General features: G+C 45.3%; 2 protein-coding genes across 2 annotated transcripts; both read left to right on the plus strand.

The window, feature by feature from the left end:
• Nucleotides 1–323: 323 nt before the first annotated feature.
• On the plus strand, nucleotides 324–2472 carry LOC308661436 (avidin-related protein 1-like; the record flags this gene model as incomplete). The annotated part of the gene is made up of 4 exons (XM_081316362.1): nucleotides 324–419; nucleotides 914–1119; nucleotides 1437–1514; nucleotides 2285–2472. The coding sequence occupies 4 exons, from the start codon at nucleotides 324–326 to the stop codon at nucleotides 2322–2324; spliced, it is 420 nt and encodes a 139-aa protein (XP_081172488.1). The 3' UTR covers nucleotides 2325–2472.
• Nucleotides 2473–22640: 20168 nt separating this feature from the next.
• On the plus strand, nucleotides 22641–24861 carry LOC308661487 (avidin-like). Its single transcript, XM_081316423.1, has 4 exons — nucleotides 22641–22966; nucleotides 23426–23624; nucleotides 23883–24003; nucleotides 24706–24861. The coding sequence occupies exons 1-4, from the start codon at nucleotides 22685–22687 to the stop codon at nucleotides 24737–24739; spliced, it is 636 nt and encodes a 211-aa protein (XP_081172549.1). The 5' UTR covers nucleotides 22641–22684; the 3' UTR covers nucleotides 24740–24861.
• The last annotated feature ends 1348 nt before the right edge of the window (nucleotides 24862–26209 follow it).

Genomic DNA, 26209 nt, shown 5'->3' on the forward strand with positions numbered 1-26209 from the left:
ATGGAAACGGTAGGCTCTCAGTCCGGGGACGCGGCGGCGACGGAGGTGGTGGTAAGAATGCCCGTGCTGAGTCAGCCGCCATGGGGTGCCCGAGAAGTGCCCCCCCCCGCCCCTCTTGCTGCCGAAGCGCTGCTCAGCGCTCGAAGAAACCAGCGATTTCGCAGAAGCGTCCGCCCCTCTGACGGGGATCCTGCCCCTCCCAGCCACGGGGGGGGGGTGGAGGGAGGCGGCAGCTCAAGAGGGGGGGAGAGAGCCGGTGCGAGCGGGGCTTTATAAGGGGCGTCTCTCCTGGGGCTGGCACGTCTAGATTCCTGGAGATCACCATGGCGATGGGCCTGGCAGCTCTGGGGCTCCTCGCTTTCCTGCTCGGATGTCCCGGAACATTTGCCGAACCGCAAAACTCGGAGCCAGCAGCCACGGTGAGATGCGCGGTGGCGGGCGGAGAGCCCCAGCCTCCCCCGTGGAAATCCCTTCCCCCCCCCCCCGCCACCAGCCTCTGCTCGGTTGTGGAGCAGGAGCAGCTGGTGGGAGCCGGCGGGCTGGGCAGAGGGTGCCGCTTCCTCGGGGTTGATCGCGCCAGTGGCCCTGGGTCCCCGCCGGCCCGCCAGCCGAGCGTGTCCTCCTCCGTGCTCGCTGGGGACTGGTGCTCTCGCTCGCTGCGCTGATGGCAGAGCGATGCGGCCACGGGGTGTCGTCCCGGACGCGGTCCGGCAGGGGCCTCGACCGACGGACTTGGGGATGGCCGCCTTTGCCAGCCCTACCTGGCATGAGCAGCCTTGGGGGTCGGGCACCTGGGAGGAGCGGGTGTTTTCAGATCCCCCGGAGAAAATGGAGCCAGATTCTCTACCTGTTGGACAGCTGGGCTTGGCTAGCGCCTTGACCCGCTTTCCTTCCCCCTCCCGCTCTCCTTTAGTGCGTCCTGACTGGCAACTGGAGGAATGACCTCAAGTTCACCATGGAGATCGACAACGTCGATGAAACGGGGGTGTTCACAGGCGTCTACAAAACGCCATTCTGGAAATACATCAGGCACCACCCCCCCAGCAAACCCGCTTGTGGGCATCCAGCACCAGGGGCGCCAGCCCGTCTTTGGCTTCACCGTCAGCTGGAAAGTCCATGGTACAGCCACTCACTATTTGGTGTGGAAGCAAATAGAACGGGAGGAGGAAATCTAGTGGAGGAGAAAATCTGGTGGATCTCTCCTTCCTTAGATCTGCTTCTTGCAGATTCTTTCACTGAATGTCCCCCCCTCCGCCCCCATTAGCTGAGGTTTCCCAAACTTTTGGAGCCCATAAAACTTTCTCAACGTAAAAGTAGCATCGGTAGGTAAGCGGGGGTCTTAATGAGGAATATATCCCCCCCACAATTGGTACAACACCTTTGACCTGCCAGTGAGTATCTGTCAATTCCTCCCTCGGGATACACCTCTCTCCCAGGAGACACCTCATCTTTGTGGGCCAGTGTCTGGTGGACAAGGACGGAGAGGAGCAGCTGAAGGATTGGGGGGCGACCAGGTAAGGAAAAGCAGGGTCTGAACTGCTGTGCCCCCTAACTGGAAGGCCCCTGAGCACCTCTCTTTTCCTCTCTCTTCCCCCCGCCCCCCCCAAAGTGGCTCTTGAAAGGAATCCCCAGTGATTTGACTTGGGGCGGGGGTGGACCTTGTGGGAAAGGCTGGAATTTTGAGTCTAGGAGACTCTGTTTCTGCCACTTCCCCCACAAAGAAACACAGCAGAGCTTTTCAGGAGGTTCCCCAGGTCGTTCTCGCTGACAGGTGTGGTTTTGGTGGCACCGCAGTCTGGTGGCCCAAACAGCTGGCAACACTTGGAGAGTTGGCATTAATGGCTCTACTCAAGTTGGAGAGCAGTAGCCCAGCACAGGTCCCATATTTGTATGGGGCAAAGAGGCCACCTGGGTGCCTTCCCTGAGCTCAAGGCCTGCAGCTCTTCTGCTCCCCTCCAAAGAGGCCACCTTCACGGCCACCTGGATGGAGCTGCTTCAAGGGAGGCCCCCAAAGCCCCAGGAGGCTTCACCCAGCCTGTTGTGGGTCAGTGTCCCTCCCCTCATCAGACGTGGCCTGCAATGCATGGCCAGGGACCTTCCTGGCCCTGGCCACCCCTGAGAACCAGCAGCATCCATTTCCTTTGCCCCCCCCCTTTTCATTCTCACTGAGTGGGTGGAAGGAGGGAATGGGGTGGGGGGTGGGATGCTCAGCCTGGGGGGGCGGGTTAACACCAATCCTTCCACCATGAATTTTGACATTTCCCTCCCTCCTTCTTCATTGTAGCATTGGCACAGAGACCTTCTACCGCACTTCTTCATTGTAGCGTTGGCACGGAGATCTTCTACCTCACCGAGTGAAGGTGAAGAGAGCAAGGCTTCCCTGTTTCTCCCTTGGAGGGTTCTGGGGGGTGAGGTGGCCCTTCCAACTTCTCCCATCAGATGCTCTTCTCCAATAAAATGGTTGCCAAAGCAGCATCTTTCTCCCTGGGTGCCAGTCTGCAGGTTTCCAGGAGAGGCTGGGTAGGACCCCCATCTGGAGGGGGGCCTCAAAGCTAACTCTGGGGTACAGAGTCTCTACTTATCTCTACTATGGATGTACTATTGATCTACACTTTACACAGCCTTTATCCTTGAAGACTTTGGAAACCTGCAGCCAATCCACTGAGGATCTGACCTATTAATTTATTAGGAAATTATTAAAGGGTTTTTGCAAAGGAGCCATGAATTAGCTTCACCCAGAGCTGGTCCATCTTAATCACTTGGCCGAAGCTTTGCTTGATAAGGTCATTGTTAAAACCAGCAGTTAGCTAGAACTTATTTTGACACTTCTGAAGAAGACAAAGAGGTTGGCCACAAACCTTTCGGTTATAACAATTGGATTTGCAATCAAGAATTTTGCAAGTGGGGCAGTTAGAGGAACAAGAAGAAGTAAGGTGGCATTTTTGCTTAAAGGTCCAGAGGCAAAAAAAAAACAACCCTCCACCTTAGCATGTCAAAAAACACCCCCAGAAGTGGAGAGCTTATTTTATTTTAATAACATTTTATGCCACCCACCTCACTAATACAGCAACTCTGGGTGACTTACAATATAATAAAAGTTAAAAAGTGCTAAAAGGAAATGAAACTAGAATAAAAAGATTAAAAGTTAAGATCCAAGGTGATGGACAGCCTGGGGGTAAGAATCTTCTCTACCCCATGAGCAGGGCTTTTTTTCTCATAGAAAGCTCAGAACGGAGTTCCAGCACCTTTTTTTGGATGGAACCTTGCGGGGTAGGCAAGGCGGGTTGTATGACATGTGTGAGTTCCGGCACCTTTTTCTTTTACAAAAAAAGCACTGCCCATGAGACACCCTCAGGGCCCCAGGCTGAGCGGCTGATCCAGGTTTTCAGGCTCTTCCAGAAAGCCAGGATTGTGTTTGTGTGTGTTTTTTTGGGGGGGAACCTCACCTCTGTTGGTAGAATATTCTTGTGGGGGGGGGAGCAGAGCAGAAAAACCTCGTCTCCTGGAGCCCAACAGCAGAAATTCTTTGCCCAATGGGATCCAAATTAGGCTGCTTCCACTGGAAGGAGAGTAGCTAGCTAGTCCTGTTGGGATAAGGCAGGGATAAGGCAGATACCCCAGAATTTCACTGTGCACCCCTCCCCCATACTTGTTATGGGCTGTTACCCATCTGCACATGTCTTTAGCAGATCAGGGTGAAATACCAGGAAATTCTGATGTGTTTAGGACTTAACATTACTTCCTGAAACATTACTTCCCTCCGGTAGGCCTTCTGCCGCTGGCTTGCGCGCCTTGTGACGGAAACCCCAGAGCCGCCTTGCCCGAGAGGATCACGGCCCATTGAGCCCCGAACCTCGGAGGCCTCGCGATCTGCTGACCGGCGGGACAATTGGATACTTTCCCGGCGCCCCGAGGTGATTTTTCCTGCGCATGCGGTGAAGAGGGCATGGCGAATGGGTGGGCCGGCAGGTCCGCGGGGGGGGGGGGGACAGGGGCAGCCGGAGGTGGAGTTTGAGTAGGAGTCTCAACGCCTCCCCCCCCACCCGCAGCTCCTCTACCTTCGTGGGGTTCCCCGTCGGGCAGAAGAGCAGCCTCGGCCTGGATGCCTGGATTCCCCGTCGGGGGTGGGGGGTGGGGAGGAAGCGTTTCCAGAGCAAGAGAAGCCTCGTTTTATTGGCATATCAGTTGCCAGCTGGGTTCGGCGTTACTGCTCCGCTGCTCCCGCCGCTTTCCGGCCACCTAATCCCGGAGTCCCCGCCTGGCCCCTTCCGGATGAGCCCTGCCCCGCGCCCCACGGCAGCCCATTATTGCCGATTATTCCAGTGTTTAAAGCTACTTGGAAATTGTTCATTCTGCCCTCTGAAGTATTTTGCATCCCCCCATTTCCTATCATGTCCAAAACTGATTACAATGTTTTCTAACTCTTGAAATAACTTTATTGTAAATATGTCAAACAGCACAAGGCCTAAAGAGAAGCCCTGCAGTTCCTCACTTCCTTTCAATCAGATCTGGAGCCTTTAATCTCCAACCAGGTCCTCTTGGGAACAGATCCACCCCTTCCTTTCCCTTCCTTGGACCACCGATCCAGCCAACCCCTTGCCCACCCTTTTCCTTTGCTTTTCTCTTCTCTTCTGAGCATCTGTTCCAGTTGTGCCTCAGATTACCCATTGGGTGGTGCACCTCCTGGTGACATAATGGGCTACAAGAGGAAACAGGAGGAAGAGCCTCAAACTAAATGAGGATCAAATGAAAAATAAAATGTGTCCAAGGCAGAAAGGAAATTTGAGGAAGGGTCTCAGACCTAAGGACTTTCTTCCCTTTCAGGAAGCTGAAGAGAGGGAGGTGGGTTCATCCTTGCAAGGTTCTGTTACTGTAACTTTGTAATAAAAGTAATGTAAGTCCTAAACACATCAGAATTTCCAGGTGTTTCATCACTTGTTCCTGATCTGCTGAAAAGAGATGGTGCTAGACCTCCGGAGGAAAAAGGGGGAACCTGCCCCACTTTACATCGGGAAGGACTGTGTGAAGACAGTTTCCTCCTTTAAATTTCTGGGAGTCTACCTCTGTGAAGATCTGACCTGGAAAGTTAACACAACCCAGGTGGCTAGAAAGGCCCAACAGAGGCTTCACTTTCTTAGGATCTTGCAGAAGAACAGGGTAGAACAACGGCTAATGACGCTCTTTTACCGGTCTACTATAGGGAGCATCCTCTCGTATGGTATTGTAGTTTGGTATGCTGGTCTGAGAGCCGCGGATAGGAAAGCATTACAGAGGGTGGTGAGCACAGCACAAGACATTGTGGGCTGCCCCCTGACACCACTAGATGACCTCGCCAGGGCTCGCTGCCTTGGAAGAGTGAGGAAAATTCTCAGGGATGACTCACACCCTGGACGGTATCTCTTTACTCTCCTACCATCGGGTAGGAGATATAGGAATATAGTCAGCCGCACCAACAGGCTGAAGAACAGCTTTTATCCATGGGCTGTTAGGCTTTTGAACGGGAAATAATTTTTATAAATTTTATGCATAATTGACTTGCGAGGCCGGTGTGTTGTGCAATTAGTTCACATGGTGTAATAAGATGGAGGGTTTGTGTCACTGTAAGTTGGGGGGTGGGGCACGAAGGGAGGCTCAGCCAATCTCTTTTTTTTATTAAAGAGATTTACAAAAACAAAATTTTTCAATATATCCCCAAATCCCCCCACCCCAAACCCGCCCACTTTCCCCCCCCACTTCCCAGAGCTAAATACAGGATTATAGTTACAATAATCATATTCTAAATAAAAATTATGCATAATATACAATTAACCAAATTCATAATGTGCTTTAACTCCCCTTTAACATAACTACAAACAAAGTACCAATAACAATATCCCACTAAAATCTACTCATAAGCTAAATGGAACTTTTTAGTCCCATATTTGTTCTGAATATAATTTATCCATCTCCTCCAAACTGAAATATATCTTTCCTGTGAATGATCTTTCAAATAAGCAGAAATCTTAGACATTTCTGCAACATTTGAAACTTTAAACACCCATTCTTCTATAGTAGGCAAACTATCCTTCTTCCAATATTGTCCCACCAGTAACCGTGCTGCTGTTATCATATTCAACATCAAGTTAGTTTCTTTAACATCACAATCTACAACAATACCCAATAAAAACAATTGCGGAGAAAACTTTATCTTTCTCTTAAAAATCTTTTGAATGTTCCACCAAATTTTGATCCAAAAAGCTTTTATATTTCTACAAGTCCACCACATGTGAAAATAGGTAGCTTCTAAACTACCACATCTCCAACATTTAGACTGTAAATTAGGATACATGTTGGACAACTTCTTGGGATCCAGATGCCATCTATAAAACATTTTATAAAAAGTTTCTCTTAAGTTTTGAGCCTGAGTAAATTTAACATTTCTGACCCAAATTATCTCCCAGGTGTCCAACGAAATTGGTTCCTGAATATTTTGTGCCCACTTTATCATACAGTCTTTAACCAGTTCCGTTTCCGAATCCAATTCAATTAAAGCATTATATATCCTCTTTATATGTGCACAATTTAAGTCTCTAATTTGTTTTACTAAATTTTGATCTGTAATTGTGATGCCAACCTTTTGATCTGACTTCCACCTAGCTTTCAATTGGGTATATTGAAACCAAGAGTAACTTATGTTTTCTTGTCTTAACTCCTCTAATGATTTAAGTTGCCAATCATTCCCTTGCAATCTAAGTAGTTCCTTATAAGAAACCATATCCATACTTACTCCCATAGATACGCCCTCTATCGTGTGTCCAGGAATTCCCCAAATCGGTCTCTAATGTTAAAACAAACAATAATGGTGATAGGGGGCATCCCTGTCTTGTACCTTTTTCAATTTTAAAGGTCTCTGTTAATCCCCCATTAACTATAATTTGTGCAGTTTGTTGTTGATATATAACTTTAATAGCATGTAGAAAACCTTCTCCAAAATTCATCTCCTCAACAACTCTCAATAAAAATTGCCAATTCAATTGGTCAAAGGCTTTCTCTGCATCCAAAAATATCAATGCTGCGGGGACTTGGTTGTTCTTATCCAAGTATTCAAGCAAGTTTACAATTTGTCTTACGTTATATTTCATATACCTCCCAGATATAAATCCCGATTGATCACTATGAATCATTTGTTTCAAAACTTGCATTAATCTGTTAGCCAATACTTTAGCAAAAATCTTGTAATCTGTATTTAAAAGCAATATAGGTCTATAATTTTTAGGTTGAGTAAGGTCTTGATCCTCCTTTGGAATCAACGATACAAAAGCTGTCCTCCATGATGGAAGAACTACACCTCCAGTCTGAATTTCATTAAACAAAATCTTTAAGGGTTCAATCATTTCAGGCAACAACTTTTTATAGTAAATTGCTGTTAATCCATCTATTCCCGGAGCCTTGCCCAATTTCAACTGTTTAATAGCTAAAGAAATTTCTTCTGATGTAATTGGGCAATTCATCTCAAGTTGTTGTTCTTTTGAAAGTCTTGGAAAATTAGCTCCCTGTAAATACTTGTCTATATCTAAAGCTTGTATATTTTCTTTAGAATATAATTTCGAGTAAAAATCTAAAAAACTCCTCTTAATCAAATTTTGTTGGTAGACTTCTTTTCCTTTATATTCTATTTTATCTATAGTACGTGATTTCTGTTTTTTCCTTAATTGATAACCCAACCATCTACCAGGCTTATTAGCGTTACAAAAAGTATTGTGTTTGGCATAGCGCAAATTAGTTGCTACTTGATCAGCCAGTAGCATATTAAATTGTTCTTTCAATAAATGTATTGAGATCCTTAAATTATTATCCAATGGATTCAAAATAAACTTTTTCTCCTTAGTTTTAATCTCTTCCTCAATATCTAAACGTTTTTGCATTTGCTTACGCCTATAGGCATTATTCATATAAATCAAAACCCCTCTCATATAGGCTTTACTAGCATCCCAAACCATTTCCATCGAGGTACCTTTATGCATATTTGTAACAAAAAATTCTTTCATATGTTCTCTACATTTCTGAGGCTCAGCCAATCTCAATGTATACATGGTTGTACTCTGACAATAAAGGTTCATTCATTCAAAAAAAATGCAGGTGGGTAACATCCCATAATAAGCATGGGGGGTGCACTTAGTGAAGCTGGGGTATGTGCGGAACTGCCTCACCCCAATGGGATTAGGTGGCCCCTCTCCTTCCAGTGGAAGCAGCCTAGCTTGGATCCCAAAGAATTTCTGCTGCTGGGCTCCAGGAGAAGAGCCTTTTCTGCTGTGCACTCCCAAGGAGTATTCTACCATCAGAGGTGAGATTTCCCACACACACACACACACACAGACACAAACACAATCCTGGCCTTCTGCAAGAGCCTGAAAACCTGGCTCTGCCACTCAGCCTCGGGGGCCCTGACAGAGTAGGGTACCTTGGGGTGTCTCATAGGGTAGAGAAGATTCTTACCCCGAGGCTGTCCATCACATTGGTTCTTAACCTTTAATCTCTTTATTGTATTTTCATTTCTTTTTAGCACTTTTTAACTTTTATTACACTGTAAGCCACCCAGAGTTGCCGTATTAGTGAGGTGGGTGGCATAAAAACTTATCAAAATAAAAGAAGCTCTCAGTTATGGGCTTAATTTTTTGACATGCTAAGGTGGAACTTTTTCCCTCTGGATCTTTCACCAAAATGCCACCTTACTTCTTCTTGTTCCTCTAACTGCCCCACTTGGAAAATTCTTGATTGCAAATCCAGTTGTTATAACTGAACAGTTTGTGGTCAACCTCTTTGGCTTCTTCAGAAAAGTGTTGAAATACAGATGAAACTCGAAAAATTAGAATATCGTGCAAAAGTTCATTTATTTCAGTAATGCAACTTAAAACGGGAAACTAATATGTGAGATAGACTCATTACATGCAAAGCAAGATAGTTCAAGCCGTGATTTGTCATGATTGCAAAATTATCACTTGCAAAATTCTTGATTGCAAATCCAGTTGTTATAACTGAACGGTTTGTGGCCAACCTCTTTGGCTTCTTCAGAAAAGTGTCGAAATAGGTTCTAGCTAACTGCTGGTTCTTTTTTTATATATATAAAGGATTTTATTGAATTTTAAATTATTTAAAAGAAATAGACTAAACAAAAGAGGAGGTGGAGTTGCTCTCTATATAAGAAATAACTTTATCTCGACAGAAATAGAGCACAACAATGATGAAAACTGTAAACTTGAATGTATTTGGGTCAATATAAAAGGGAGAAAAAATGACATTGCCATAGGTGTATACTATAGGCCGCCCAACCAAACAGAGGAAATAGATGAACTTTTTGCTAGTCAGTTAACTAAGGTATGTAGGAAGCGCATCACAATAGTAATGGGGGACTTTAATTACCCTGATATCAACTGGGAGACAAATTCTGCACCAAGTGGAAGATCTAACAGATTCCTGACAAACCTAGCAGACAACTTTCTCTCCCAAAAATTAGAGAAGGGAACTAGGGGATTAGCCATATTGGATTTAATTCTCACTAACAGAGATGAAATGATAGAAAGTGTCAAAGCCACAGGAACCTTGGGGGGAAGTGATCATGCAATATTGGAATTCAACATTATGGAAGCGCAAGCAATAGAATACAGCCAAACTAGAGTCTTGGACTTTAAAAGAGCTAATTTCAATAAACTTAGAGAGACCTTGGGAAGAATTCCATGGATGAGAATCCTAAAGGGGAAAACAACTCAAGAAGCTTGGGAAATTTTGAGAAGTGAGATAATAAAGGCCCAGTCTAGCACAATACCAACAAAGAAGAAAAATAACAGCTTTCAAAGGAAACCAGCATGGCTGCATAAAAAACTCTCTGACAAACTGAAAGATAAAAGGGACAAGTATAAGAATTGGAAAGAGGGGCACATAACTAAGGCAGAATATCAGCAAACAGCCCGTGCCTGCAAAGATGAAGTGAGGAAAGCTAAGGCTCAAAATGAACTAAGGCTTGCGACCAAAGTCAAAAATAACAAAAAAAAGCTTCTTTCAACATATAAGAAACAAGAAAAAAGTTAAGGAAATGATTGGTCCATTATTGGGGGAAAGTGGGAAGAAGGTGACAAGCAACAGGGAGAAAGCAGAACTATTTAATTCGTTTTTTGCATCTGTCTTTACACAAAGGGAAAAAACAGTCCAACCTACCAAAACCAGTGCCATAAAAAACAGAATAGAAACGCAAGTTAAGATAGGCAAGAAAATGTTAAGTGAGCACCTGTCCAGCCTAGACGAGTTCAAATCACCAGGACCAGATGGATTACACCCCAAGGTTCTCAAGGAACTGGCAGACGTGATCTCAGAACCACTGAACTATATTTTTCAAAGATCCTGGAGCACTGGGGAACTACCAGAGGACTGGAAGAGAGCTGATGTAGTTCCCATCTTCAAAAAAGGGAAAAAACAGATCCAGGAAACTACAGACCTATCAGCCTGACCTCAATACCTGGGAAGATTCTGGAAAAGATAATCAAACAACAAATCAGCGAACACCTTGATGTGAACAAAGTTATCACTAAAAGTCAATATGGGTTTGTCAAAAACAGATCGTACCAGACAAACCTTATTGCATTCTTTGACCAAGTGACAAAACTAGTGGACCAGAGGAATGCTGTAGATTTAATTTACTTGGATTTCAGTAAGGCATTTGATAAAGTAGATCACAATCTACTACTTGATAAGATAGAAAAATGTGGGTTAGATAGCATCACCACCAGATGGATTCGTAGCTGGCTGACAGGCCATACTCAGCGTGTGATCCTCAATGGAACTGCATCTACATGGAAGGAAGTGTGTAGTGGGGTGCCCCAGGGCTCTGTTCTGGGCCCAGTGCTCTTCAACATCTTCATCAACGATTTGGATGAGGGGATAGATGGGGAACTCATCAAATTTGCAGATGACACCAAGCTGGCAGGAATAGCCAATACTCCAGAAGATAGGCTTAAGATACAGGAGGATCTGGACAGACTCGAACACTGGGCACTATCTAACAAAATGAAATTCAATGGTGAAAAAAGTAAGGTTCTGCATTTAGGCAGGAAAAATCAAATGCACAGGTATAGTATAGGTGGTACCTTGCTCGATAGTAGTAACTGTGAGAGGGATCTCTAGTAGTAACTGTGAGAGGGATCTCGGAGTCCTAGTGGACAATCACTTCAATATGAGCCAGCAGTGTGCTGCAGCTGCCAAAAAAGCCAACACAGTGCTAGGCTGCATTAACAGAGGAATAGAATCAAAATCATGTGAAGTACTAATACCACTTTACAATGCGTTGGTAAGGCCACACCTGGAATACTGCATCCAGTTTTGGTCACCACGATGTAAAAAAGATGTCGAGACTCTAGAAAGAGTACAGAGAAGAGCAACAAAGATGATTGGGGGACTGGAGGCTAAAACATATAGGGAACTGTTGCTGGAATTGGGTATGTGTAGTTTAACGAAGAGAAGGGTGAGGGGTGACATGATAGCAGTGTTCCAATATCTCAGGGGCTGCCCCAAAGAAGAGGGAGTCAAGCTACTCTCCAAAGCACCTGAAAGCAGGACAAGAAGCAATGGATGGAAACTAGTCAAGGAGAGAAGCAACCTAGAACTAAGGAGAAACTTCCTGACAGTTAGAACAACTAACCAGTGGAACAACCTGCCTCCAGAGGCGGTGAATGCTCCAACACTGGAAGTTTTTAAGAAGGGACTGGACAGCCATTTATCTGAAATGGTATAGGGTTTCCTGCCTTAGCAGGGGGTTGGACTAGATGACCTCCAAGATCCCTTCCAACTTATTATTATTAATTATGATGATGATGATGATGATGATGATAGGGATAAAATAGGATCAGGTTAGGGATTAGGGTTTAGGGTGGGGTTGGGATCAGGATTGGGGTTAGGATTAGGGCAGGGTTGGGATCAACATTGGAGTTGTTCCCCCAATAACACTTTCATTCTTTTACAAACAGGTTAATGTCCGTATACATATGTGCAATTAACAATAGTTAATATAGTAATAAATGACTGTAGAAAATGTAATAAAGAATAATTGAAAACAATATCAGTTAATCAATACATGTCATTCTTCTTACTAATATATATATATATATATATATATATATATATATATATATATATATATATATATATATATATATATATATATATATATATATATATATATATATATATATATATATATATATATATATATATATATATAGTTTCAAATGTTAACTATTTAGATATATATTTGTTGTTGTTGTTAGTTGCGAAGTCGTGTCCGACCCATCGCGACCCTATGGACAATGTTCCTCCAGGCCTTCCTGTCCTCTACCATCTTCTGGAGTCCATCTAGGCTCAGGCCTACTGCTTCAGTGACTCCATCCAGCCACCTCATTCTCTGTCGTCCCCTTCTTCTATTGCCCTCAATCTTTCCCAGCATTAGGCTCTTCTCCAGGGAGTCCTTCCTTCTCATTAGGTGGCCAAAGTATTTGAGTTTTAGCTTCAGGATCTGGCCTTCTAAAGAGCAGTCAGGGTTGATCTCCTCTAGGACTGACCAGTTTGATCGCCTTGCAGTCCAAGGGACTCGCAGGAGTCTTCTCCAGCACCATAGTTCAAAGGCTTCAATTCTTTGGCGCTCAGCCTTTCTTATGGTCCAGCTTTCACTGCCATACATTGCAACTGGGAAGACCATAGTCTTGAGTATACGCACTTTTGTTGACAGGGTGATGTCTCTGCTTTTTAGTGTGCTGTCTAGATTTGCCATGACTTTCCTCCCAAGGAGCAAGCGTCTTTTAATTTCTTGGCTACAGTCCCCATCTGCAGTGATTTTGGAGCCCAGGAAAATAAAATCTGTCACTACCTCCATTTCTTCCCCATCTATTTCCCAGGAATTGAGAGGGCCAGATGCCATGATCTTGGTTTTCTTAATGTTTAGTTTCAACCCAAGTTTTGCACTCTCCTTCTTCACCCGCAACAAGAGGCTCTTTAGTTCTTCTTCACTTTCTGCCATTAGAGTGGTATCATCTGCATATCTTAGGTTGTTGATGTTTCTTCCGGCAATCTTAATTCCAACTTTTGATTCATCTAGCCCTGCCTTTCTCATGATGTGCTCTGCATATAAGTTAAATAGGCAAGGCGACAGTATACAGCCTTGCCGGACTCCTTTCCCAATTTTGAACCAATCAGTTGTTCCGTGTCCAGTTCTCACTGTTGCTTCTTGGCCCGCATATAGATTTCTCAAGAGACAAATAAGATGGTCTGGTATGCCCATCTCTTTAAGGACTTGCCAGAGTTAGTTATGATCCACACAATCAAAGGCTTTAGCATAGTCAATGAAGCAGAAGTAGATGTTTTTCTGGAACTCTCTAGCTTTCTCCATGATCCAGTGTATGTTAGCAATTTGATCTCTAGTTCCTCTGCCTCTTCGAAATCCTGCCTGTACTTCTGGTAGTTCTCGATCCACATACTGCTGGAGTCTAGCTTGTAGGATTTTAAACATAACTTTACTAGCATGAGAAATGAGTGCAATGGTGCGATAGTTTGAACATTCTTTGGCACTGCCTTTCTTTGCAATTGGAATGTAAACTGATCTTTTCCAATCCTGTGGCCACTGTTGAGTTTTCCAAATTTGCTGGGAAATGGAGTGTAGCACTTTTACTGCATCGTCTTTTAAGATTTTGAATAGCTCAGCTGGAATACTGTCACCTCCACTAGCATTGTTGTTGCTCAGCTTTTCTAAGGCCCACTTCACTTCATACTCTAGGACGTCTGGCTCGAGGTCAGTGACCACCTGATTGTGATTATCAGGGACGTTAAGCTCATTCTTGTATAGTTCTTCTGTGTAATTTTGCCACCTCTTCTTAATCTCTTCTGCCTCTGTTAGGTCCCTGCCATTTTGGTCCTTTATCATACCCATTTTTACACGAAACGTTCCCTTCATCTCTCCAATTTTCTTGAAGAGATCTCTGGTCCTCCCTAGTCTATTGTTTTCTTCTATTTCTTTGCACTGTTCATTTAATAAGGCATTCTTATCTCTTCTAGCTATTCTCTGGAATTCTGCATTCTCCTTTCCTCAGCTATATGCAAAGCTTTCTCAGACAGCCATTTTGCTTTCTTGCATTTCTTTTTCTTTGGGATGGTTTTAGTTGGTACCTCTTGTACAATGTTGTGAACCTCCATCCATAGTTCTTCAGGCACTCTGTCTAATTCTAATTCCTTAAATCTATTTGTCACCTCTACTGTATATTCATCAGGGATATGATTTAGTTTATACCTGAGTGGCCTAGTGCTTTTCCCTACTTTTTTCAATTTAAGCCTACATTTTGCAATGAGAAGCTCCTGGTCTGAGCCACAGTTAGCTCCTGGTCTTGTATTTACTGACTGTATAGAGCTTCTCCATCTTTGGCTGCAGAGCACAGAATCAATCTGATTTCTGTGCTGACCGTCTGGTGATGTCCATGTGTAAAGCCGTCTCTTGGGTTATTGGAAAAGAGTGTTTGCTATGACCATCATATTCTCTTGACAAAATTCTATCAGCCTGTGCCCTGCTTCATTTTGTACTCCAAGGCCAAACTTGCCTGTTATTCCGCTTATCTTTTGGCTTCCTACTTTAGCACGCCTTGATGGATTACTGCCTTCTTGTGGTGAAGGGGCTTGCATAATTCAATGAAGCTATGAGCTATGCCATGCAGGGCCATCCAAGACGGACAGGTCATAACAGAGAGTTCTGACAAAACATGATCCACTGGAGAAGGAAATGGCAACCCACTCCAGTAACTTTGCCATGAAAACCCTATGGACAGTACCAAAAGGCAAAACAATATGACACTGGAAGATGAGCCCCTCAGGTCAGAAGGCATCCAATATGCTACTGGGGAAGAGCAGAGGGCTAGTACTAGTAGCCCCAGAAAGAATGAAGTGACAGGGCCAAAGCCGAAAGGACGCTCAGCTGTGGATGTGTCAGGTGGTGAAAGGAAAGTCCGATGCTGTAAAGTTTTTTTTCTCCATAGGAACCTGGAATGTAAGATCCATGAATCAAGGAAAGCTGGACGTGGTCAAACAAGAGATGACAAGACTGAACATCGACATCTTAGGTACCAGCGAACTAAAATGGACAGGAATGGGTGAATTTAATTCACATGACCATCAGGTATGCTACTGCGGGCAACAATCCCTCAGAAGAAATGGAGTAGCCTTCATAGTCAATAAAAGAGTAGGAAAAGCAATACTGGGATACAATCCTCAAATTGACAGAATGATCTCAGTTCGAATCCAAGGCAAACCATTCAATATCACAGTAGTCCAAGTCTATGCCCCAACCACCAATGCTGAAGAGGATGAAATTGACCGGTTCTATGAAGCCCTACAGCACCTTATAGAACTAACACCAAAAAATGATGTCCTTATCATCATGGGGGATTGGAATGCTAAAGTAGGAAGCCAAAATATAACTGGAATAACAGGCAAGTTTGGCCTTGGAGTACAAAATAAAGCAGGGCACAGGATGATAGAATTTTGTCAAGAGAATACGATGGTCATAGCAAACACTCTTTTCCAACAACCCAAGAGACGGCTCTACACATGGACATCACCAGACAGTCAACACAGAAATCAGATTGACTATGTGCTGTGCAGCCAAAGATGGAGAAGCTCTAAACCAGGGGTGTCAAACTGCCGGCCCACGGGCCGGAGCGTCACGAAGAAACCGCACCCATCCCATTGCCGGCAATGGGAAAAAGTTCCAATACGTCGTGCACCGTCACATGATGTCGTGAGTTTGACATGTCTGCTCTATACAGTCAGTAAAAAGAAGACCAGGAACTGACTGTGGCGCAGACCATGAGCTTCTCATTGCAAAGTTTAGGCTTAAACTGAAGGGAAAAGCACTAGGCCACTCAGGTATGAATTAAATCATATCCCTGTTGAATATACAGTAGAGGTGACAAATAGATTTAAGGAATTAGATATGATAGACAGAGTGCCGGAAGAACTATGGACACAGGCTCACAATATTGTACAAGAGGTAGCAACCAAAACCATCCCAAAGAAAAAGAAATGCAAGAAAGCAAAATGGCTGTCTGAGGAAGCTTTGCAAATAGCTGAGGAAAGAAGGGAAGCAAAAGGCAAGGGAGAAAAAGAAAGATATGCCAATTGAATGCAGAATTCCAGAGAATAGGTAGAAGAAATAAGAATGCCTTCTTAAATGAACAGTGCAAAGAAATAGAAGAAAACAATAGAATAGGGAGGACCAAAGATCTTTTCAAGAAAATTGGAGAGATGAAGGGAACATTTAATGCAAAAATGGGCATGATAAAGGACCAAAATGGCAGGGACCTAAAAGAGGCAGAAGAGATTAAGAACAGGTGGCAAAATTACACAGAAAAACTATACAAGAATGAGCTTAATGTCCCTGATAATCGCAATGAGGTGGTCACTGACCTCGAGCCAGACATGCTAGAATGTGAAGTGAAGTGGGCCTTAGAAAAGCTGAGCAACAACAAATCTAGTGGAGGTGACAGTATTCCAGCTGAGCTATTCAACATCTTAAAAGACGATGCAGTAAAAGTGCTGCACTCAATTTGCCAGAAAAGTTGGAAAACTCAAGAGTGGCCACAGGATTGAAAAAGTTCAGTTTACATTCCAATTCCAAAGAAAGGCAGTGCCAAAGAATGTTCAAACTATTGCACCATTGCACTCATTTCTCATGCTAGTAAAGTTATGCTTAAAATCCTACAAGCTAGATTCCAGCAGTATTTGCATTGAGAACTACCAGAAGCACAGGGTGGATTTCAAAGAGGCAGAGTAACTAGAGATCAAATTGCCAACATATGCTGGATCATGGAGAAAGCTATGGAGTTCCAGAAAAACATCTACTTCTGCTTCATTGACTATGCTAAAGCCTTTGATTGTGTGGATCACAACAAACTGTGGCAAGTTCCTAAAGAGATGGGAGTACCAGACCGTCTTATTTGTCTCTTGAGAAACCTATATGTGGACCAAGAAGCAACAGTGAGAACTGGACACAGAACCACTGATTGGTTCAAAATTGGGAAAGGAGTCCAGCAAGGCTGTATACTGTTGCCCTGCCTATTTAACTTATATACAGATGACATCATGAGAAAGACAGGGCTAGATGAATCAAAAATTGGAATTAAGATTGCTGAAAGAAATATCAACAACCTAAGATATGCAGATGATACCACTCTAATGGCAGAAAGTGAAGAAGAACTAAAGAGCCTCTTGTGGGTGAAGAAGGAGAGCGCAAAGGTTGGGTTGAAACTTAACATTAAGAAAACCAAGATCATGGCATATGGCCCTCTCAATTACTGGGAAATAGATGGGGAAGAAATGGAGGTAATGACAGATTGTATCTTCCTGGGCTCCAAGATCACTGCAGATTGGACTGTAGCCGAGAAATTAAAAGACGCTTGCTCCTGGGGAGGAAAGCCATGGCAAATCTAGACAGCACACTAAAAAGCAGAGACATCACCCTGTCAACAAAAGTGCGTATAGTCAAGGCTATGGTCTTCCCAGTTGCAACGTATGGCAGTGAAAGCTGGACGATAAGAAAGGCTGAGCACCAAAGAATTGAGGCCTTTGAGCTATGGTGCTGGAGAAGACTCCTGCGAGTTCCTTGGACTGCAAGGCGATCAAACCGGTCAGTCCTAGAGGAGATCAACCCTGACTGTTCTTTAGAAGGCCAGATCCTGAAGTTAAAACTCAAATAGTTTGGCCACCTAATGAGAAGGAAGGACTCACTGGAGAAGAGCCTAATGCTGGGAAAGATTGAGGGCAAGAGAAGAAGGGGACAACAGAGAATGAGGTGGCTGGATGGAGTCACTGAAGTAGTAGGCGTGAGCTTAAATGGACTCCAGAAGATGGTAGAGAACAGGAAGACCTGGAGGAACGTTGTCCATAGGGTTGCAATGGGTCAGACATGACTTCGCAGCTAACAACAACAACTTTAGCATTCCTTATCATCAGATAAGGACCCAGATTGTTGGGGGCAATAAGCTGACTTTGTAATAATGCCGCTTGGGTGTGTGTGTGTGAAAGCCCTAACAAGCAGGCATATACATAGAATGAAGGCTACTGCTAAGCTTGTAAGCCGCCCTGAGTCTTCGGAGAAGGGCGGGATATAAATGTAATAAAAATAAAATAAAATAAAATAAATAAATCCAAATGATGATAAGAACATCATTTTTGGTGTTAGTTCTATAAGGTGCTGTAGGGCTTCATAGGACCAGTCAATTTCATCCTCTTCAGCACCGGTGGTTGGGGCACAGACTTGGACTACTGTGATATTGAATGGTTTGCCCTGGATTCAAACTGAGATCATTCTTTCATTTTGGGGATTGTATCCCAGTATTGCTTTTCCTACTCTTTTATTGACTATGAAGGCTACTCCATTTCTTCTGAGGGATTGTTGCCCGCAGTAGCATACCTGATGGTCATGTGAATTAAATTCACCCATTCCTGTCCATTTTAGTTCGCTGATACCTAAGATGTCGATGTTCAGTCTTGTCATCTCTTGTTTGACCACGTCCAGCTTTCCTTGATTCATGGATCTTACATTCCAGGTTCCTATGGAGAAAAAATCTTTACAGCATCGGACTTTCCTTTCACCACCAGACACATCCACAGCTGAGCGTCCTTTCGGCTTTGGCCCTGTCGCTTCATTCTTTCTGGCGCTACTAGTACTAGCCCTCTGCTCTTCCCCAGTAGCATATTGGATGCCTTCTGATCTGAGGGGCTCATCTTCCAGTGTCATATCTTTTTGCCTTTTGGTACTGTCCATGGGGTTTTCGTGGCAAAAATACAGGAGTGGGTTGCCATTTCCTTCTCCAGTGGATCACATTTTGTCAGAACTCTCTGCTATGACCTGTCCATGTTGGATGGCCCTGCATGGCATAGCTCATAGCTTCATTGAATTATGCAAGCCCCTTCTCCACAACAAGGCAGTAATCCATGAAGGGGTCAAAATAGCATATCACAGTCATTTCTCACTTGTTCGTTTTCCTAACCATTGGTAAAAATTATCCTATGTTCTATAACTAACTGAATCTTCTTTGTCTTTAATTACTAACATCAGTCTATCCATTTCTGCACATTCTAATATTTTCTTAATTAAAACCTCTTCAGTTGGTAAGTTTTCATTTTTCCAGTATTGGGCAAATGCTATTCTCACTGCTATCAGTACGTGCAATATTAAGTATTCATTCTCCTTCTCCTAATTAGATCCTAATATTCCTAATAAAAACAATTCTGGCTTAAATTCTATCTGTCTTTTAGTCATCTTTTCCAATCATGTATGCATCTTAACCCAAAACCTTTTTTGCTTTAGGGCATGTCCACCAGATATGATAGTAAGTACCTGGCCTTTGTTTGCATTTCCAGCAATTATTTGAAGTGTTTTTAAACATTTTCGCTAATCTTACTGGTGTCTATTTATTTATTTATTTTATTTTATTACATTTATATACCGCCCTTTCCTGAAGGACTCAGGGTGGTTTACAGGGTGATTAAAAAATAAAGATACAAAAGTTAAAAACAGATTAAAAAAAATTATATTCATCCCTGCATAAATAAAACCCCAGTTAAAATTAAGATTAAAGCTAAAATTAGAATTCTCAGCCTGGGCCAGAGAGCTCGAAGAGCCAGGTCTTCAGGTCCCAGCGGAATGAACGGAGGTCGGGGGCAGTCCTCAGCTCCACTGGCAGCTGGTTCCAAAGGGCAGGCGCACCCACTGAGAAGGCCCTATCCCTGGGTGTCGTCCGCCGGCAATCTATATGCCATCTGTAAAACATTTTATACAAGTTTTCTTTATATGAGACTGCTTTAGTCCATTTTATGTTTGCATCCCATAGTTTCTGCCAGTCTTCCAAGTCTATAGAATATCCAAAGTTTTTTGCCCATGTTATCATTATTTCTTTTACTTGTTCTTCTTCCATCTTTAAATTTAGCAGAAATCTATAGAGTTTCCTAATCAAGTGTTCATCTGTTTTTAACAATGTTTGATTGAATTCTGTCTGTTCTGTATAGAATCCTGTTGTCTTTAGATCTTTTTCATATCTCGTTTGAATTTGCAAATATGGCCACCATGTTAAATCAATACCTTGTCATTGTAAATCTTCTCTATATTTCAATTTCCCTTCGTTATCCAAGATACCTTTACAAGTCACAACTTTGTCATAGTTAATTAAATTTGGGTGAGCAAAAGCTTCCATTGTTGAAAGCCATTCAGGTAGCTTAGTATAGATTTTCTTCTTTATTCTTTCCCATTCTAAAAGAAGTGCATTCCTTATAAGGTGGCTTTGAAAGTATCTGTGTGTTTTATTCTTCCCGTACCATAGGAAAGCATGCCAACCAATTTGTAAGTCATGTCCATCAAGATACAGTAGTCTTTTATTTCTCAGCGTTATCCATTCTTTAAGCCATGATAGAATAGCTGCTTGATAATATAGTCTCCAATCCAAGAGGAGTTACATATCTTGCTGTTAAATAGATTCCTAGGTTTTTAATTTTTTAGTTATTTGCAGATTTGTCTTTTTTGTAAGTTGACTTTTCTGTTTATCTGTTAAATTCTTTGTTAAAACTTTAGTCTTCTATTTATTTTCGAGCCTGCCACTTCTCCAAACTTTAGGCTTGTAATTTATATTCTTGATCTTTTATCTTCAATCCTTTGATTTCTATATCCTGTCTAACATTTCTAGTCAATACTTCCAAAGTTAGTATAAATAACAATGGGTATAATGGACATCCCTGTCTTGTACCTTTTTCAATGTCAAAGTTTTCTGTATAATCTCCATTCAAAATTATTCTAGCCCTTTGTTTATGGTAGATTGTTTGAATTGCATTTATAAAGTTGTTCCCAAAGTCCATTTTCACCAATTGCTGGAACATAAATTGCCAATTTAGATTATCAAAAGCTTTTTGCACATCAAGAAATGTTGGTGTCGTTTGTTTCCTTCCTTGGGTGGTGTTCGTAATACTCTAAAACATCCAAAATCATTCTTAAATTATTTTTATCTGTCTTTTAGGTAGAAAGCAATTTTGATCTGTATAAATTCAGTCAAAAATTTCTTAATTCTTTCTGCCATTATTGCAGCATGCAGGTCTTTATTCTAATGGTGCTTTTTGACATTCTAAGGTGGAGTTATTTCCTCTCTGGATCTTTAAGCAAAATGCCCCCTTACTTCTTCTTGTTCCTCTAACTGCCCCACTTGCAAAATTCTTGATTGCAAATCCAATTGTTATAACTGAACCATTTGTGGCCAACCTCTTTGGCTTCTTCAGGTAACTGTCGAAATAGGTTCTAGCTAACTGCTGGTTCTGACAATGACTCTATCAAGCAAAGCTTAGGCCAAGTGATTAGGATGGACCAGTTCTGGGTGAAGCTAATTCATGGCTCCTTTGCAAAAACCCTTTAATAATTTCCTAATAAATTAATAGGTCAGATCCTCAGTGGATTGGCTGCAGGTTTCCAAAGTCTTCAAGGGCAAAGGCTGTGTAAAGCGCAGAGCAGTAGTAGAGCAGAGTAGAGACAAGTAGAGACTCCGTACCCCAGAGTTAGCTTTGAGCCCCCCCCCTCCAGATGGGGGTCCTACCCAGCCTCTCTTGGAAACCTGCAGACTGACACCCAGGGAGCTTTTGAAAGAGCAGGGAGGCCGATGCTGCTCTGGCAACCATTTTATTGGAGAAAGTGTCTTATGGGTGAGGTTGGAAGGGTTCCCCCCACCATTTCCCCCCAAGGCAGAAACGTGTCAATGCTACAATGAAGCAGGAGAGAGGGAAATCTCAAAATTCATGGTGGATCCCGGGTTCCTGCGGCAGGAAAAGAGCCGGGAGGATCGGAGGAGTAACGTCGGAACTCACCTGGCAGTTGCTATGCCAATAGAACAAGGCTTCTCTTGCCCCAGACACGCTTCCTCCCTCCGCCACGTCAAGCCGGGGAATCCAGGCCTCCAGGCCGCCGCTGCTCTTCTACCCGACGGGAACCCAAACGAAGTTAGAGGAGCTGCGGGGGGCGGGGGTGAGACGCCCGCTCAACCTCCATCCCCCGGCTGCCCCTGTCCCCCTGCGCCCCTCTCGGCCCGCTAGTTCGCCCTGCCCTCTTCACCCCATCGGCAGGAAAAAGCACCTCGGGGCGCCGGGAAAGAGTCCAATTGCTCTGCCGGCCGGCTGATCGCGAGCCCTGCGGTTGTTTCGGGCAAGGCGGCTGTGGCGTCCGCACCACAAGGCGCGCAACCCAGCGGCAGAAAGACTACCGGAGGGCTTTGCACGATCTGCTGGACGCAGAGCACCCAGACGGAGGGGGTTCCCTCGACTCCCCCGTGGGAGAGCCCGGCTGCCCAGGGATCCTTGGCTAGGCACGGTTGAGCCGTTTTGGCCTCTAACCGGCTCCCTTCCACTGAGCCCTCCACACGTCCTTGCCCGGCCCACGCGGCCCGCCCGATTGCCTCTCCTGCTTGCATCCAGCAGAGCTAGCATGGAAGCAGAACCCACGGAAGCGTCGGCCTCGCTGTCTCCAGCGGTGAGGTCTCAGTCCTGGGCGGCGGCGGCGGCGGCGGCGGCGGCGGCGGCGGCGGAGGAGGAGGAGGAGGAGGAGGAGGAGGAGGAGGAGGAGAGCAAGAATGCCGATCTTGGGTCAACCGCGATGGGGTGCCCGAGAAGAAGTGCCCCCCTGTCCCCCTTGCTACCGAAGTACTGCTCATCCTGCCCCACCCAGCCGCGGGGGGTGGAGGGAGGCGGCAGCTCAAGGGAAGGGGAGAGGCGGTGCGAGCGGGGCTTTATAAGGGACGTCCCTCCTTGGGCTGGCACGTCTAGATTCCTGGAGACCACCATGGCGATGGGCCTGGCTGCTCTGGGGCTCCTCACTTTCCTGCTCGGCTGCTCGGGAACCTTTGCCGAACGCCAAAAGTCGGAGCGAGCTGCCAAGGTCAGATGCCCGGTGGCGGGCGGAGAGTCCCAGCCTCCCCCGTGAAAAGCCCCCCCCCCAGTCTCTGCTCGGGTGGGCGGCAGGAGCAGCTGGTGGGAGGCGGCGGGCTGCGCAAAGGGTGCCGCTTCCTCGGGGTTGATCGCACCCGGTGCCGTCGCGCTAAGAGGCCCTGCGTCTCCGACGGCCGGCCGGCCAAGCGTGTCCTCCTCCATGCTCGGCCGCGACTTCGGCAGCCTGCCGCCGGGGCTGGTGCTCTCGCTCGCTGCGCAGACGGCAGAGCCATCCGGCCGCGCTCTGGCAAGCGCCTCGACCAACGGACTTTGGGATGGGCAGGATCGGGCAGGTGGGAGTAAAGGGTGTTTTCAGATCCCCTGGAGAAAATGGAGCCAGAGTCTCTACCTGTTGGACAGCTGGGCTTGGCTAGCGCCATGACCCGCTTTCCTCCGCCCTCGGCTTTAGTGCCTCCTGACTGGCAGCTGGACGAATGACCTCGAGTCCACCATGGAGATCAACGTCGATAAAACGGGGATGTTCAGCGGCCTCTACAAAACGAAAGTGTCGAGCTCCGGCAAGCCCATCCCCCCATCCCCGCTGCAGGGCATCCAGCACCAGGGGAACCAGCCCACCTTTGGCTTCACCGTCAGCTGGGACGTCACTGGTAGAGCCACTCACTATTTGGTGTAGAAGAAAATAGAACGGGAGGAGGGAATCTAGTGGATCTCCCCTTCCTTAGAGCTGCTTCTTAGAGATTTTTTCACTGAATGTCCTCTCTCCTTCCCCCCCCCCCAATCTGATGGATCTGCCCAAATATTTTGGGTAGCATGTGTGAGCGGGGTCCTTATGGGAAATATATCCCCCCTCAATTTGTACCACAACTTTGACCTGCCAGTGAGGCTCTGGCCGATTCCTCCCTCAGGATCCACCACCGTCTTTGTGGGTCAGTGTCTGGTGGACAAGAATGGACAGGAGCAGCTGAAGACAATCTGGCTACTGCGTTCGAAGGTGGAATTCGCATCACACGATTGGAATGCGACCCGGTAAGGAAAACCAGGGGCTGAACTGCTGTGCCCCCTAACTGGAAGGCCCCTGGGCACCTCTTCTTTTTCTCTCTCTCTCCCCCCCCCCAAAGTGGCTCTTGAAAGGACACCCCAACGTTTTCCCTCTCTCGGGGATCTTTCCGCACCCAGGGCTGAGCAGCTCCTGCGGGAGACGCTGGAGACTCCGTTTCTCCCACTTCCCCCACAAAGAAACACAGCAAAGCTTTTGATGAGGTTCCCCATGTCATTCTCACTGACAAGTGTGATTTGGGTGGCACCACAGTCCGGGTTGCCCACAGCTGGCAACACTTGGGACAGTTGGCATAAATTGCTGTACTCAAATCAGAGAACAGTAGCCCAGCATGGCCCCCATATTTGTATGGGGCAAAGAGGCCATCCCGGAGTGCAAGGCCTGCAGCTCTTCTGCTCCCCTCCAAAAAGGCCCCCTTCTTGGCCACCTGGATGGAGCTGCCTCAAGGGAGGCCCCAAAAGGCCGAGTAGACTTTGCCCATGCTGCTTTGGGTCCATGTCATTCCCCTCATCAGACGTGTGGCGTCCATTTCCTTCCCCCACCTTTTTTGTTCTGAAGTGAATGGGTGGAAGAAGGGAATGGGGTGGCGGGTGAGATGCTCAGCCTGGGGGGAAGACATCGATCATGCCACCATGAATTGTGACATTTCCCTCCCTCCTGCTTCTTTGTAGGGTTGGAACCAACATCTTCAACCGTACCAAATGAGAGGGTGAAGAGAGCAAGGCTTCTGTGGTTTCTGCCTTGGGGGGCCATGATGTGTGTGTGTGTGTGACCGTTCCTACTTCTCTCATCAGATGCTCTTCTCCAATAAAATATTTGCCTGAGCAGCCTCGGCCTCCCTGGTTTTTCAAAATCTCCCTGAGGTGCCAGTCTGCAGGTTTCCAAGAGAGGCTGGGTAGGACCCCCATTTGGAGGGGAGGGCTATGGGGTACAGAGTTACCCTTGGCTGTACAACTGCTCTAACTACTGCTCTGGACTTTACTCATCCTTTGCCCTTGCAGACTTTGGGAACCTGCAGCCAGTCCACTGAGGATCTGGCCTATTAATTTATTAGGAAATTATTAAAGGGTTTTTGCAAAGGAGCCATGAATTAGCTTCACCCAGAGCTGGTCCATCCTAATCACTTGGCCGAAGCTTTGCTTGATAGAATCATTGTCAGAACCAGCAGTTAGCTAGAACCTGTTTCGACACTTACCTGAAGAAGACAAAGAGGTTGGCCACAAACGGTTCAGTTATAACAATTGGATTTGCAATCAAGAATTTTGCAAGTGGGGCAGTTAGAGGAACAAGAAAAAGTAAGGGGGCATTTTGCTTAAAGATCCAGAGGCATGTCAAAAAACACCCCCAGTAGTGGAGAGCTTATGTTATTTTAATAACTTTTTATGCCACCCATCTCACTAATACAGCAACTCTGGGTGGCTTACAGTGTAATAAAAGTTTAAAAGTTCTAAAAAAAATTGAAACTGGAATAAAAAGATTAAAAGTTAAGATCCAAGGTGATGGACAGCCTGGGGGTAAGAATCTTCTCTACCCCATGAGACACCCTTAAGGTACCCTACTCTGTCAGAGCAGCAGAGTAAGGTTTTCAGGCTCTTCCAGAAGGCCAGGAGTGTGTTTGTGTGGGGGGTTTTGGGCGGGAGGGGCGCGTAAATCTCAACATTGATGGTAGAATATTCTTGGGCTGGGGGGCACAGCAGAAAAGGCTCTTCTCCTGAAGCCCACCAGCAGAAATTGTTTGGCCGATGGGATCCAAGCTAGGCTGCTTCCACTGGAAGGAGCGGGGCCACCTAATCCCATTGGGGTAAGGCTGTTCTTCAGATACCCCAGAACTTCACCAAGTGCACCCCCCATGCTTATTATGGGATGTTACCCAGCTGCCTGTGTCTTCAGCAGATCAGGAACAAGTGATGAAATACCAGGAATTTCTCGTGTGTTTAGGACTTACATTACTTTTATTACAAAGCTACAGTAACAGAACCTTGCACGGATGAATCCACTTCCCTCTCTTCAGCTTCCTGAAAGGGAAGATAGTCCTTAGGTCTGAGACCCTTCCTCAAATTTCATTTCTGTCTTGGACACATTGTTTTCCCCATCTGATCTTAACTTCTCTTGAGGTCCTGTTTCCTCTTGTAGCCCATTATGTCACCACGGAAGTGTACCAGCAAGTAGGTAATC

Source organism: Vipera berus (genome assembly GCF_964194415.1).
Source record: "Vipera berus genome assembly, chromosome: 2".
Classification (NCBI taxonomy): domain Eukaryota; kingdom Metazoa; phylum Chordata; class Lepidosauria; order Squamata; family Viperidae; genus Vipera; species Vipera berus.